We start from the raw sequence: 16472 nt of genomic DNA on the forward strand, positions 1-16472 counted from the left end.
GTTGTTATTTGATAATGTGTTAAGTGCTTTCAACGATTTCCAAAATGAGTTTTCTAGCAAGTGTGTACTTTATCGCACTCGACCTAAATGAATGTGAAAATTTGAATGATTCAATGATTGAAACGTTACTTGTGCATGCTGTAAGCCTTTTGGCTGAATTGGGCCCTATCCTTCGTTACCGATCGACTCGAGCCAGAAGCGGACTCGATCGGGCGATATGGTAACCCTGGGTGAATATTTGGTATACTCGAGTATTACCTTGTTGTCGGGTGGAGCCTAGCCAATGTCCAGGAGGGGGTGAATGAAATGAATGAACGAACGAGGGTTTTACTTACAAAAATGCATTTTCAAATGATTGGAGAAATAAGGGGAATGACAGGAGAACGAATGAACGAACGAATAAATGGCTCCCTGTGAGCCCGTATCCTTTTAATGAATGTGTTATTATCGCTTTTCATTGTAAATGTTTCTTGAATTTTTTTATACTCTATGTTTAATGTATTGGATTGATAGTTTGATTATGTGTTTGGAACCTCACTGAGCTTTTAACTCATTCCTTTAGTTTTGTTTTCCTTAACAGGGGAAGGCGAGCCAGGACGGAAGCTTTGTATAGACTAGCTTAGGCTAGAACTCTGATTTTGTAATGGTTCTCGCCCTAGTGCTTGGCACGGGTTGGATGTATGCAGAATTGAGAACCATTGTATATTCGATGTTTGTACTCCCTTTTGAGATAGCAATGTATATAAGTTTCGCTTTAAGTTTTGGATTGTTATTATACTCTTTCTTGTGGTTTTATTCTGGTTTTGATTGAGGACTGAAGTGAACGACTGTCCCGGCGAGAGTTGGGCAGGCGACCCGCCGAACCCTTTGGTACGCCTTAGGGGGAGGTGGGGCCGTCACATCTAAACTATTGTGCACATGTATCAGGATTTTTTGGCACTTGATATAGATAGTCAAAACATAATAAACATAGAATATGAATGCTTGATTTCATGTAATGTGATTTTCTATTAGCTTGTAATTATAATACTAATATAAACAAAAAGATACAATAAAGATTCATATTTAAAAATTAATATGATATTACAGTTGAATTATTTTAATAAGTATAGAAGTTATTCTTAAAGTTAAAAAAAGTCAAAATTCCTCATATAAGGCATATAAATAGTATAGCATGAATAAAAAACAACGGTAAACACATAATATAACACGAATGAACAAAAAATGATGTAATGTTCTATAATATATTTCAAGGTAATTAAGTCAAATATTTACAGATTGTATTCCTTTCTGATATCTAAAAATTAGTTATACCACTATTGAAACTAGAATGGACATTACATTCTAAATTGCATACCAGACATTAGAATAATAAATTTTCTTCCAGATAATTATAAAAAGAAAGGCATTATTGGTGGAAAGACCTTCAATTTAGGGCAGTCAGACATACCAAACAATGAGTAAGAGTAATGAACCAATCGGTCTTCCTAAAACTGTTCTGGTTCAACAATTTAATAAATGAACCGATGAGTTAATCTAGGTCAAAATGGTTTTTAAGAGTTATGGATTTTTGGACTCAATCGAACCAGAAGTAAACTAGTCAATGATTTTGCTAGTTGGACCATTTGATTTTGTCAGGGTTTTAAAACCGTGCTCAAACGCCACACGGTACTTAATTCCCATTTAAAGTAGTCCAAGTTTGATAACACAACTTATAATATATTTTTATTAATCCATATTATATTGTTATTTATTTATTAATTACCTTATATTGTATTATCTATCTAGTTGTCCTTCATAAAAGCTAAATGAATATATTTATACCATGCCTTTTTCATTATGTTTATGGTAACTAAACTTTCAGATCATTCAAGCCACCAAAACTCAAGACATCAAATAATATATCCATATGTTGCATTGTATCTTTAGAATTCATAAGGAAAAAGAAGCTGTCAATTAGCATGTTGATATTGCATTGGGAAAAAAAATTGGGAGGTCGATTTGATATAGGCAAGAAGCTTACTGTTTAAGACCAAATTACGTGATTGACATATTGAATGCAAATACAGCTCTTTGATTTCAAGAAAAGATATAATTCTTGTCCTTTTTTTTATTATGGCAATATACTTTAGGTCTAAGATATGGTAATTAGGAACTGACCACATCAAGTACTTCTAAGTAATCAGTGCTCCCATATCTTTCCACTGAGTAATTAGTCCTTACCTCTCGCAAAGTACTCTTTTTGTGGTCTCAACCCAATATCAGTAGTTAAATCCCACACCCATCTCTAAGTCGGACAATCTTTCCGTAGTTACAGCAATACCAGATCCAATCCATAATGCCCATAATATAAACGACTACTTCTGTAGCCACAAACCAAGTCTGCTTGGCTCAGTTTCACTCCCAATCTGTAAGTCCAATTACCATCTGGAGTCATAGCCCAATCCCACCCCAACCTGGAGTACACTATCAGTTAACAAGCCTTCCCATATCTGGGGCATTACATTCACCTTCCGAAAACCATTACTTCCTCACAAAGTCCAATCCGCAATCAGAACCAGCCCAATTGCAAAACAAAATCTATGATCTTAAGTGATGTGCGTTTAATTTATTAAAGTCTGAAAACTAAAATTTAAAATATGAATTTATTAAATTACTAAATTGTTAAATACTGAGGGTGCATTTGATAAAATTGAAGTTTGAAAACTAAAATTTGAAATCTGAAGTATGAATTCATTAAATTACTAAATTGTTAAGTATTAAGGATGCATTTGATAAATTTGAAGTTTAAAAACTAAAATTTGAAATTTGAAGTTTGAATTCATTAAATTAATGAATTGTTAAGTACTAAATCTAATACATTTGAGTGCATATTAAATTAAATGATAAGTTAATAGTTTATCACTTATTCTTTAAAGCAAATTTTGCCTAGAAAATTCAGTGTCACTTAATTAATTCAAATATTCAATTTTTAGTTATCAAACACGTCTAAACATGTTCAGATTTGAACTGATTAAATTTGAGTGTTGAATTAGGTTATCGAACATGGCCTAAATCTGATACATTTAAATCTGTATCACATTAAGTGATAAATGAATAGTTTTTTACTAAATTTTTGAAGCAAGTTTTGCCTAAAATAAGTGTCACATAACTAATTTAAATATTCTATTTTTTGTTATTAAATGCGTCTGAATATGTTAAGATTTAAACTCATTAAATTTAAGTACTAAATTGAATTATCAAACAAAGTCATGCAAGATTTTCTTTATGGGACTTTCTGATGTCAAAAGCACTGCACTACATTTCTTCAGAAACTCTAATCCATGATCTAAACTAGTCTAACCTTAGCCGTGTGAAGACCACACAAGATTGCTCTTAAAGTCTTCACTTTCTCTCAAACAAGACTTGATTAACCAGGTAACTTCTGAGGGTAAACTATATTCCTGTAATGTTTAAGCCAACTTATAAATAACCATCAATCTTGAGTATAAATAACAATTGAACCTTCCCCTATCTTTCAATGACGGATGCTAAGAGTTAAATATACACTCCTATCTTGCATACCAAGGATCAATGACAGTCCCAAGATTTTAAGTCGAGGGACGAACAGTCACATGTAAAAAAATAATATTGTAGCAAATAAAGCAGGGAAATATTATTTGCACTCCCCCTTTTTGTTATCACACTCCTACTATCATGTTTATTATATAATTTTCATTTATTAGACTATAATATAAAATAAATGGTGCGAGTGTGTGGTGGTGGGGGGAGGGGGTGGTTGTTACGTGACTATAGTAGAAGGATGTTGCTTGCGTTCTCAGCATATCTGGGCGAGACTTCTAGTCTTAGGGCAGAGGCTTTGGCTATTCTGCTTGGTCTTCAGTTCTATTTGCAACAGAGTTTTGGCCAAATTTGTGTCCAATCTGATTCGTTACTTCTAGTTGGAATATTGCAGCGGCATTTGGACTATCCTTGGCATATTCGGAGAGAAGTCCAACAAATATGGCAAATGGGCTCGGAAGTTTTTACTATCTCCCATTGTTTTAGGGAAGCGAACGAAGTTGTTGATGCATTATCAAATGAGGGAGCCTCTCATCCCTAGAATTATATTCGAATCTACGACACCGTACGCTCGGTGCCCCATTTGGCTCGGGGGCAGTTAGGTTAGATCAGTTAGGAATGCCTTCGTTTAGAACGGTCAGGACTTTCTGAAACCTTGTGTATGTGCATGAGCAATGTTTGATTTTGTTATATGAATAGAATTTCGGGTGGCATCTGTCTCTGTGTAGGGGGTTAGCCAAAAAATAATAATAAATAAATAAATAAATGGTGGAAGTGCAATTGACAAAAAATTGAATGCAAATAACATTTCCCCATAAAAGTATAATAAACTTAAATGAAAGTTGTACAACAACTAGTAATAAGATATTTTTAGTTGTAAAAGACAAGGTAATAAGATTAGACTCTCTAATCATTTTATTTCCTAACAATACAAAGGATGTGAACTTGTGTTTTATGATCCTTCATTTGATCAAATATAAATTATTGTATTAACATCATTTTTTTTAATTATTCCTTTCTCAATGTCATCTGATCAATGTATAAGTAAAGCATCAATCATTAAAAGACTCAATAGACTTGGTGACAATGGACAATTTGTAATACATTAATAGCTATTATATTTTGTGTTTGTTTTTCACTAATACTCTAAGTTTTTTTTCCCTTAAATCCAATTCAATCTTACATTTTGTGGTTCATTTACTAATTTTTTTAATTCAAGTCAATCTTACATTAGGATTAGTTAATTATAGACATGCATAAAGACAAATTTGTGTTTCTTTAATTAGTTACTATTTCAAAGCTAGACTAGCTACTAATGATTGTTTTCTATAATAGTAATCACAAGTAAATTTAACTAAAAGTTAGATTGTTATAAGATACTTTATATAAACAAAATTTGAAGGGGATACAAAATAACTTATCAAGTTGGGATAAAAAAACAACTTATCAACTTGGGAGGCCAAAGTGATATTACTCGCTTAAAAATAAATAGGTCCAATAGTGATTTTAAGAAATTTTAGAGGGTCATTGTCGTTGCCCATCCCAGCTCACCCTCACGGGTCCGTGTCTGCCAGGATTGAACATCTACATGCTCCTGAGACAGAATCTCCAACTTACAAAGCACAAAACAAGCATAGCAGCTATAAAGCTTAATAATTTAAAATTTTAACTATCATGAGTATCATAATCAGATAATAATCAAATCTTAATATGTAATAACAAGCTTATGGGGAAAGTAACAGGAGCAAAAGGAGGTTTGAGAGTCAAATCAAGGATCTCACTGCTACCTAACTAATGTTTCTACTAGCAAAATTAGGCCTTGAGAACTCAAAGTGAGGATTTTCATCTCTCCTAGAATAACCTAAGATTCTCCCAGTGAAAGTTTTTTCTTGTGAGATTTCTTCGTTTGTTCCTTTGTTTTCATTGTTAGATCTATGTTTTCTTAACATTTTTTTTGTCAAAAATGCTATTTTTAAGGTTTTTTTCCCAATCTAAACTTGAAATGTATTTGGGCTTGCAACTATTAAATGCTAGAACTCACTATTAATGATGTGCACAAAATGTTTTGGAGTCTTTCTAAAATTTTGAGAATTTGGTGCTAGTGGTCATATCTTTTGTTAATTTTTAACCACTACAAGAAATTTGGCCTTTTGTGACAACATTCTCTGCGACAAGAGAGAAAGTTGTCACAATTGAAAACTTTAGTGACGACTTTTAATATCGTCATACTTGATCGTGGGTTCACCCGTCAACAGTGACAACACGAGATAAGTCGTCACAATATGGATGGCGCGCAACTATCCAATGTGGCGGGAGATTGCCGTTGTGACGACTAGAAAATATGTTGTCACTGAAACTCGTCCTACAGTGACAACTTAAAATATCGTCACAATATGGTTGCCAGTTCTAAATTAGTGACAACAACTAGTCGTCACTGTCCAAATAATTTATTGCCATCTCACTTTCGCTAATTCTACTATGTCACCCTAATATTTTCAATATGGCCCATATGTTGTAAATAAGTTTTATTAATTCTACCATGCCACCCTAACTTTTACAATTTGACCCCGTATACCACCTTAATTTTTTTTAATATGGCCCATGTGTTGTAAATAAATTTTATTAATTTTGCTATGACACCCTAACTTTTACATTTTAACCCCATATACCATCTTAATTTTTTGAATATGGCCCATGTGTTGTAAATAAATTTTATTGATTCAACTATGACACCCTAACTTTTACATTTTGACCCCATATACCACCTTAATTTTTTCAATATGACCCATGTGTTGTAAACAAATTTTATTAATTCTACTATGACACCCTAACTTTTATATTTTAACCCCATATACCACCTTAATTTTTTCTATATGGCCCATATGCTGCAAGTAAATTTAATTAATTATATTATGACACTCGAACTTTTATAGTTTAGCCCCGTATTTGGTAAACTAATCTCATTAACTTTACCATGACACCTTATCTTTTGCAAATTAGTCTCGTATGTGATAAAGAAAATTTTTATTAATTTTATTATGCCACCCTATGCTTTTACACTTTAAGTTGTGTTTATCATTAGCAAAATGAGGTATATATTGTAAAAAACAATGTTTTCCTATTTTTCAATTATTCCAAACATAGCTAATACCTTGTTATAAAGTTAAAAAATATAATGAATTCTTTATTTAGTTCTCTTGACAACATATGGGAAATTACTGATTAACATAGTGTGAAAATAATGGAACAGAATAACAAAATTTAATATGAAATTAAGTAAAAATCTTGACAATTCCATGACTGGAGTTTGTTATGTATTACAATTTACAATAATCAAATTATTTATGGTTTATGAATCAGTACATGTATCAAATAGATTTAGTGTTTCGTGCATGTATTAGTAAACCATTTTGGTTATTTGATCAACTAGTTTATTATTAACTAGTAAACCAATTGGGAGACTGGAGTTTATTATTAATTACAATAGTCACATTGTTTATGGTTTATGAATCGGTACTTGTACCAAAAACATTTAGTGTATCATGCATGTATTAGCAAATTATTTTGGTTATTTGATCAACTAAACAGTATTGTTAGGTCTTGTCAAACCATAATTCGTACATAATTCATAAAATTATTAAAATAATACCAAAAATATTTGCATCAAAAGATTTTTTTTTGAATCATAAACGTATTTTTAATAAGCTTTTTAGTTTTTGGACATTAATTTTTTGTAGAGATAAAAAAAACCTGTGTTAGTAAACAACATTATCAAAAAACACTAAATTTTCATATTCTAAAGTTTTAATGCAACAAATAAAGTTTTAATACAACTTATGAGCTAAAAACTCAAAATAATAAACAACTTTAATTACACAAAGATAGAGAAAAGAAAAAGAGATATACTAGAGAAGGCGTTGTTTTTGTAAAGAAAGGTCCAAATAGTTAGTACAAAAGTCACTTGAAAGCATTATTTTTTGGCTGAAGCTAAAATGGAAGTGGGAAGCTCAAAATTGGAGTAGAGGCGGGGGAAGCTGAAATTTGGTGTACAGGCGGGGGAAGCTAAAAATTGAACAAAATTGAACGAGTAGAGATGGGTAAACAAAAGAAGCAGAAACGACGTCATTTTAGCAAGAGTTAAACAAAAACACTCATAACACTTAGAAAAATTTCGGACATCATTTTAGCAAGACATTCATCGCGACATCTCCAAGAACTCTCGCCAACCCTACGCTGTCTCTAGGTCCGCCGGCCACCAGACCTCCGCCGAGTCTTAGGGTGTTGGTCTCGCTGTTTCCCGTATCTCTCGTGTTCCTGGCGGTGGCACTCACCGTGCTGGCCAGGGTGTCTATGGCAACATATGCTGCGGCGGCCGCATGTTTGCTCCGACCAAGATCTGGCACCATTGGCACCGCAGGTCCCAGTTAACAAGAAATGGTATGCCGTGGTTTCTGCCATCGCCGCCTCTGCAGTGCCTTCCCTTGTCATGGCCCGCAGCCACCGAATCGAGTCTGTCCTGCAAATCCCCTGTGTGATCTCCGATTCTGCTGAGGCCATGGAGAAAACCTCCAATGCTATCAGTCTTCTCAAGAAAATTGGGGCTTGCCTTGATGCTAAGAAGGCTAAGGACAGCCAGGGTTGTCTGATTTTGCGGAGGAGCCGGAGAGGGCTGCTTCTGCGGTGGCGGAGCTGGTGGAGTTTGGGAGGAAAAGGGTACCTCGGGAGTATTGGAGGGAGACTGAAATTAGGCTAATGGCAACTGCTGGTTTGAGGATGTTGGAGAAAGGAGTTCAAGATAGGATTTTGGAGGCTTGCCGAACCGTGTTGAGGGGCTCGGGTTTCAGGTTTTACGATGATTGGGCTTCCGTTATTTCCGGTATGATGCCATTTGGCTTGTGGATTTCTTTTAATTTTGGTTCTCTGATCTGCATTTTGAAGCATGTTTTGTATAATCAATGGTAAGAGTGTTGGAAATTCTAGTGCTTTGCTCTAGTTAGTATGCTAGTGACGTATCTGGACATTGAGAATGTGAACTTTTGCAACCCTGTCTGAGTGGATATAACTTCTTTGTTAGGTGTTTGTTATTGCTTATCTTTTTGGTTTATTCAACTTCAAGTGACAATGTGCTTGCTAAGGAGTCAAAATTTGAACTTTAAGTAAGTAAGGCCAGATTATAGGTAGATTCAGATTTTTGAATTCTGGGTAAAATGTACTTGGATGTTGGTCTCATGCTAACTGCTGCATTTCCTATCTAATAGCTTGGCAATGCTATATGGGCTTTTATTAGTCATATTAATTCTTATAAACTAGTTTTGTTAGCATTTAATTCTTGTTATATTTTGAAAGTCTAAAGTTGGATGATCCATTGTTTAGGTTCTGATGAAGGTGTATATGCCTGGGTCGTTGCTAATTATGCCCTTGGCACTGTAGGAGGTGATCCTAAGCAAACAACTGGTATTATTGAACTTGGAGGTGCTGCAGCTCAGGTTGTGAATTTATTTTCAATTGTTAGGTTCTTCTATAGTTAAGACATGCTCATATTCACTGACTTATGTGGAACTCATGTCTGAATTTTTTCTAGTTAGTTGAGTATTTCTTCTACTCATAGGTGAAGCTTTTAGGGTAATGAATGGTGACTTCTTATACATTTGTAATGCCAACTGAAACTGCAAACTAAGTATTGTTATTTTGGTTCTAAATATGATGGGGCTCAAATCTTTCCTTGTCGAAACTGCTATAGTTATTATGATTTTCTTCTATATTTGTTCAAGGAGTTGACATGTAAAATTTTTTTAAAAAAGGTGTTGACATGTATGATGAATCTTGTTAACAGATGCTGAGGAAGTTAAGTAAACAGCTGAATAGTGAGGATTGGATATGGAACAACCTAAATACCTTGCTGGGCAATAGGATCTATATCAGGATCAATGATGGAGGAACAAGTGTATTGCTTTATGCTGTATATTTTTCCTGTTTTTTAGTCTTTTTTCGCTGAGTGACTATTTTCTGGCTTCTTTCTTCTCAGAATGAGACCTTGTGTTTGGATAACTTTCAGTTTTGTGGTTCTTTTTCTTTTTCACCATTTTCTTACTTTTATTTTTTGCATCAACTGTGGCAGGAAAACAAGTTTCTTGTGATGGTGATACGTGATTTGTTAAACCTTTGTGAGATTACAAAAGGCAAAGACAACAAAGTAGTTATTGCAAGTAATATAATGTGAGATGTTAAACTGCATTTTCATTCTAATAGAGTAGGTAGCAGTAACTAGGCATTCCAATGTGATAACTTTATCTCAGTTAACTATTTGCAAATGAAATTTATTCAGGCAAATGACCGTGAACTCCAGTTTTCGATAGTTGATGGTGATTTCAAGAAGTTTGAAGGAAAATGGTCTGTCAAATCTGGTAAAAGGTAAATTCTGGTGTAACATATTTTGCATCTCCTTCCTGGTGATGTGTGTTTCTGAGGATGATTAAAGATTCAAGTATCATTTGGTTGTTAACATTTTTGGCAATCCATGCTGGTTATCCATCTCAACTGTTGCATGAAAATGTAGCCTCTTTAGTTGTGGAGTCTTTATTCAACTAAAATGATATTGTTTACCTTTACATAGCATTGGTAAACATCTTTAGTATGCTTATAGAAGGAATCAGCTGCAACCTAAACGGCTATGTAATGAGTACTAATATTCTCTTTCATTTAGCAATTGTGTTTAGACATCATTTAACATGTGCAGTTAATTGTTCATGTCTGATCTGCTACAAGATAAGTTAATGGCTAAGTCAGAGGAGTTGGTCTAAAATTTAGTTCTTGTATCTCTTGCCATTGATATTTCTTGAGACAAATTGGAGCACTATATTGAGAAAATTGAGTTGTGACTACATCTAATAACCTTGCCTCAAGGGATTCTCTCCAAGTTTGGAAAATTCTTTATGCCGCCTCAGTTACATCTGATGTTGCATCTCCCACATAGAGATGAAACAATTGAATGTACAAACAATGGTTATGGACTGTAATCCTATTTAGATGTATTCCTCTGGTTTCTATGGACAAGTTTTGGTTAGTTTCCGAACTGGTATCTTTTGCAGTAGCCTTCCTTTTATTTGGCTTTGTAAGCACCGTAAGCATAGTTTTAGAAGACTATCCTATTAGATCAATATTTGTCTGATTTTTTTTTTATCGATACACTAAGGAAAAAGTATTTTTTTTAATCTTTAGTGATTTTAGTGAAGCTTAATTGAAATTTTCACTTTACTTTTTCATTTATCCTTATTTGTGCACGCTTAACTTGTCGATGACTTAGATGGTAATAGCTTACTAATATATGATACTACACAAAAAGTGCTGCTAAAGTGTATCTAAAAAGGAGAGAGGATTTTTAGAATTTGTCAAACTTTGACTTATGAATATCTGAAAAATGAAAAGTTACACAACGAAGCCTTTAATTCTACCAAATCTTGTGCTCTGATTGTTATCTTCCCAAAAAGTGTATAGCTGTTTAATCAACTACCAAAAAAGAAAAAGAAAAGTGATGGACCTTGTCTCCGTTTCTAAGAAACAAAAAACAGATAAATCCAAAGATTGAAGTTTGGAGCTTCAATCCAAGTTTATAACAAAGTCCAAATTCCACCTTCATATATCAACAGATAAACCAGATGCAAAGTAGATGAAGATCAAAGGCAATAGTTAAGTAGAACAATTTCTAAGATACAAAGTCTCAAACTGTATGCGGACCGGTTATCATGAAGCACCTAACTTAGTAGGAAAGAAGAGTCAGCCAAAGCTGCCAAAGGATCACTTGTACTGTTTCTTCTAAATCAGCAATATGGCCCTTGTCTCAAGTATCTTGTAAACTTTGTGCTAGTGGTTATGCTTGTTCAGTTCATTTCTTCCTGCTTAATAGGCATGCACTGCTACCTACTTTCTGCTCATTAAATAGTTTTGTCTCAAGAAGGTCTTCATTCATTTTGTAATTGCTGTCTATTTTCTACATTGCGGATGTATGGTCCTGTGGTGTGACATTGTACATGATGTTGGTGGGAGCTTATCATATTGACTTAATTGGATTTTTGTTCAGTATGACTATTCATTCAAATTCAATAGTGTATGCTTGTAATGGCATTTTTTTGACTGAAATCGATTCTAATGCATATGATACTTTTCTTTCAATGCAGTACAATGCTATTAAATGCTCTTGAGGAGATGAAAAAGGTTGGCTTTTGGATATGCTCATGAAGATGACTTCAGTTTGACACAAATTGCTGCTTTAGTCTATGTTTTTGTTTGGAAAGAGTACTTTGTTTTTTTGGATGCGTAATGGCTATTACTAGTTGAACTGATGTGAATTTAGTACTCTATTGTTTGGATGGATAATGGCTGTTAGTACTTGAACTAATGTGGGCTTTGGAACCCATTTTGGTTAATGTGTGTTTTGATGAATTTAGAGATGTTTATAACCATATATATATATATATTTGAGGGTTCATTGTACATTAATTACTATCGTTTTTTGCATTAGTCGAGCCACAATTTTCTGCTATGGTTGTTGAAAATGCAATAGAATTGCAGCTCTTGTACACAAAGTTGTAAGTTCACTAAGTGACGACTATTCTTGTCACAGAATACTAGGAGTGAGAGTGACAAGTTCAAGTCGTCACTGTGCACGTTCAAATTTGTGACGACTTCTGCTATTTTTTATGACAAAAAAATTTTGGAAACAGTGACAAGAAACTTCGTCACAGAATACTATTTTTTAGTGACGACTTAGTCTTCGTCATTAAATAATAATATTTAGTGACGACTTTGTAGAGGTTGTCACACGTACCCATTTGTGACATAGAATTAATGACAACAATGTGACAATGGAAAAAGTCGTCACTATATTCATATAATGACGACTTTCTAATTTTTAGTGATGACTTCCTATTGTCACAAAAGGTCAAATTTCTTGTAGTGAACCTTAGAAGTTGTTCTACTTGTAGCATGTTAATGATTTGATAGTGCAATTTTATTAATGAAATCATAAGTTCATGCCAAAAAAAGTACCCAACCTAGCATAGCATTTTCTGTAGTAAGTAGAGAACAAAATATTGTTAGTAGACTTCAAAATAAACAAAGAGTCCTCTATGTGATCTAGGAATTTCAATTCCTACCAATTTCATATTGGAAAACTACTTGAAAAACTTACACATAAAATACATCTATAACATATTTCAAGGCCCTATATTCTCGAATCCTTTCTACAGATATTAAAATTAAATCCTAGAAACACTAATGACCTTAGATTAAAACTAATTGGTGAGGTATAATCTTTCGCTCCAAATTTATAAATCTAATTACCCTATTTTTTTCAAGTATATAGATTGCTTACTGAATATAACGGATATTAGGTATCGATTCCACAAAAAAGAGTGATCAATTATGGATAATTTTTTAACTCTTTTGTTATTTAGACTATTACAAATGCAATAAATTACATCTACACTACAAACATCTAATAAAAAGAAGTAAAATCAACAATAAAAAGCTCTTAGGGCTATGGAATTCCTAACTATTCCTGTAAATGATCTACCAATTAACTAAGTGTTGTTACTTTGGCTAAGTTATGGAATAATTTCCTAATATATGTGATACCCGTTTTCACTGGTGTACCAACCATATGTATAGTTAGTCGATACCTACTGTCATGGTTATGAAACTAATTATAGGTTCTTTTACTTTTATGAAATTACATGGAATTAAACCATCGAGACTACAAAGGTGCACTTCTATTTTTATTAGTGTAATTCCTAAGTTTAGCACTTCCTTAAACTAGTGTTAAATTCCAAATTTAATTACAAACTTAATAACTTGAAATTATCATAATTAATGACTAGTTAATCATGATTATAAAAGCAAAGGCAAAAACCTCATCGGTTCTCAAACTATTAACCTTATATACTTTCAACCCTTTAACTATTATGCGTATACTGTTAACCCTCTTACATCTAAAAACATATATTTTTAATCCTTTTGTCAATTTCAACCATTACTTCCAATGAAATCTATCTCAAAGTGACATAATTTTGGTCATCTTCAATCCTCTAACCACATCTAATACTGTTGCAACTACTGCACACCGATCAACGATCATTGATCGTCGTTGACCAATAGTTGACCACTATTCTAGTGTTATCAAATTTAAATAAAATTACACTTCTAGACTTTGTTTTTTGAGTAGATTCCAAATCGAGACACAAATTTCTATAAGATTACTAGTTATGAGTAGATTTTGCTTGTATATTGAGCATGGTATTGTTTCTGTTGGTATTAACAACTTGAATGGACAAAAGGGTTAGAATTATAAGCTTTTAGGAGCTAGATGACTAAAAATATATAAATAATAGTTGGAAGGTTAAAAGTGTACTGACTTAATAGTTTGAGGGCCAACCAAATAATTTGCTCTAAAAGCAAAAGTGCTAAATAACTCAAAATAATAGCATCAAATAATCAAGTAAACATCGCAAACAATTATAAAAAGTTCATCCATAACTTTAGGCATAAACATAACAAAATATAAAGGAAAATAAAAAAAATCCAAACTTATATAACTAAACATGAAATTCAATACAAGAAAGAAACTAATAGGAGAGGTATAATTCTTGTCACATAAGTTCTAACTCTCCATCTTTGCTCTTGAATCTTCATCCAATTTTAACCATACACAAGAGAGGATGATACAAACTAACATAAACTATCCTACACTAACCTAAACTAATTGGCCTAGAATTGAGCAAGTTGCAGCCATTTTTACTGACCACAATCCGGTCCAGAATCCAGACCTGGATTGGGTTATTGTGCAAGGCCGGATTCAATCGGGCAAAATCTGATCTAGAATTCGGAGCCAGATTCCTCTCCTATTTTCTTGATAAACTTTGTTTATTCAATTGAAAGCTTTTGCCAACAATCTGGACTTCAATCCAAACCGAGATTGTCCTTAAACATTTCTTGCTCAAGAAGTCGTGCATCACCTTGTTCATCCACGCTCATTTCTTCCTTTCGAGACTCGCCAATTCTGTGAGCTTTTGGACTTCAGCAAATGCATCTAGGTCTCATCTCATGTCCAAGTTCAATATCGTCCTTCATATCCTAGCTTAAAAATGCCAAAATCATACGAGTGAAAAGGGACAAAACCTCAATTAAAACCCTAACAGCTCTTAGACCAAATTAGAGTCAAAATAACACTTTTTCTTCTTGTAACATTGCTAATATGACTAAAAATAACATAAAATATTGTCCAAATATTGCACAAAATAATGACTTATCACTAAGTATTTCCATTTATGATCTTATTACTAATCAAAGGACAGGGACTTATAACAATACCTGATAAGTATTTGTTTTACATAAATTTTCATGTGCATTTTAGTTCATTTTTTTATGTATTTTGCATTGTCAAGTTAGTTAAATTATAGTTTTTTGTTAACCATTATAGCTATATATAGTTTAAGAAGAATGATCATTTTATTGATTAATTTGGTGCTATTTTCATTTTTTTTATAGGGTATTGCACATACTTTGATGTGGAATAGAGTTGGACCAACATTAGATACAACAGCACGAACAAGGTGGAATAAGAACTCCGAGGACTTGTGAAGAAACTAGCCAATCGGCTACAACAACCGGTTAGAGGGGTAAAGTATATCCAACCGGTCATCGAAATCGGGTGGAACCGTATTCACTGCAAAATCCCTACAACCAGGGTTCCTGGTCCCTATTTGATTTCCAATTCTTCAAAGTGATAAATAGGATAACTTAGGGACGTTTTGACATAACATAGGACATTTGTTTTAGCACTTTTAGGAATAGTTTTAGCTGAGAAACAAGTACTTTTACTAGCCATTAAAATTGTATGCGGAAATTATTGAAGAAGGAAGAGCTACAAGCCAAATCTTAAAAAAAGAGTTTCTCATCCTTTTCTCTTTACTTTTATTAATGAAGCTTATGACTTTTTTTTATAATTCTTTCGTATCTTTTATTTGCATTATGAGTAGCTAATTTAATTCATCCTAGGGTTATGTTGGAATCAAATGTGTTTACTTGATGATCTATTTTAGTTAATTGGCAAAATCTCATGCATACTATTTTATACCTTTGATTTTCACATTTACAATTAAAAGGCTATTGATTATAAAGTATCTAACAAATTAACAAACTGAAATCGTATTTCTACTAGTAAAGGTATAATCTTTTTATTATATTAATTACGAAAGTACAGAAAAACATAGAGGTTATTTGCATGATCTTATAATTTGAATGACTCAAATTAACTTGTTTTAATCATGAAAGTAGACTGGAGGGATTTTTTAGATAATTAATACACTATGAAAGTAGGTGTTATGAACTGACGAAATTAACCATAGTTTTGCGCAAGAAAAAATTAATTAACCAAAACAAGATTATTGGCTAAATTAATTGAGGAACTTGAAACCTAAGACTAGTTAAATTTTGGTAAGACCTTGTTTGAATTGTGATTTTTTGGACAAAAAAATGTGTACGCTTTTTGTGAATATTGTTAAAACAATTTTTAACCATTTTTTTTTGTGTTACATATATCACATCTGTCTATAAAAGTACACTCTCGAAACTACTTTTAAGTCAACATATTATATGGCTTCATGAAAAAACACTTCTTTGACTCCTCTCTTTTAAAAACATGTTATAAGGAAACAGATTTGATGACTTTCGAAATCTAACATGTAACCAAAACTTACCTAGCTACGTACTGTGTAAATAGCAAAGGTCAATTATTTGATGAATAAATTAATACAAGATTTTAAGAAAATTCATCATATGTATTTTGCTTTTCAATAGGTTTTTTCTCACATCTCGCGGGCTATATACCTGCATCTTGAGTGCAGAAGCTATATTTA

General features: G+C 32.9%; 1 protein-coding gene across 3 annotated transcripts; it reads left to right on the plus strand.

The window, feature by feature from the left end:
* The first annotated feature begins 7932 nt into the window (after positions 1–7932).
* On the plus strand, positions 7933–11984 carry LOC113760698 (probable apyrase 4). 3 transcript variants are annotated; one of them, XM_027303376.1, is made up of 6 exons: positions 7933–8437; positions 8935–9047; positions 9395–9520; positions 9680–9777; positions 9887–9972; positions 11736–11984. In XM_027303376.1, the coding sequence occupies exons 1-5, from the start codon at positions 8314–8316 to the stop codon at positions 9915–9917; spliced, it is 492 nt and encodes a 163-aa protein (XP_027159177.1). In that variant the 5' UTR covers positions 7933–8313; the 3' UTR covers positions 9918–9972; positions 11736–11984. The 3 variants fall into 3 exon arrangements, with proteins under 3 accessions (XP_027159177.1, XP_027159178.1, XP_027159179.1); XM_027303377.1 differs by having other exon boundaries at positions 9395–9505; XM_027303378.1 differs by lacking the exon at positions 7933–8437 and adding an exon at positions 8444–8519.
* The last annotated feature ends 4488 nt before the right edge of the window (positions 11985–16472 follow it).

Source organism: Coffea eugenioides, chromosome 2, assembly GCF_003713205.1.
Source record: "Coffea eugenioides isolate CCC68of chromosome 2, Ceug_1.0, whole genome shotgun sequence".
NCBI lineage: Eukaryota > Viridiplantae > Streptophyta > Magnoliopsida > Gentianales > Rubiaceae > Coffea > Coffea eugenioides.

Coding starts and splice junctions, on each gene's coding strand:
- LOC113760698 (XM_027303376.1), top strand. CDS start 8,314: ATGGCAACTGCTGGTTTGAGGATGTTGGAGAAAGGAGTTCAAGATAGG. Junction 9,521..9,679: donor CAAGTGTATTGCTTTATGCT/GTATATTTTTCC, acceptor CAACTGTGGCAG/GAAAACAAGTTTCTTGTGAT. Junction 9,778..9,886: donor GTTATTGCAAGTAATATAAT/GTGAGATGTTAA, acceptor AAATTTATTCAG/GCAAATGACCGTGAACTCCA.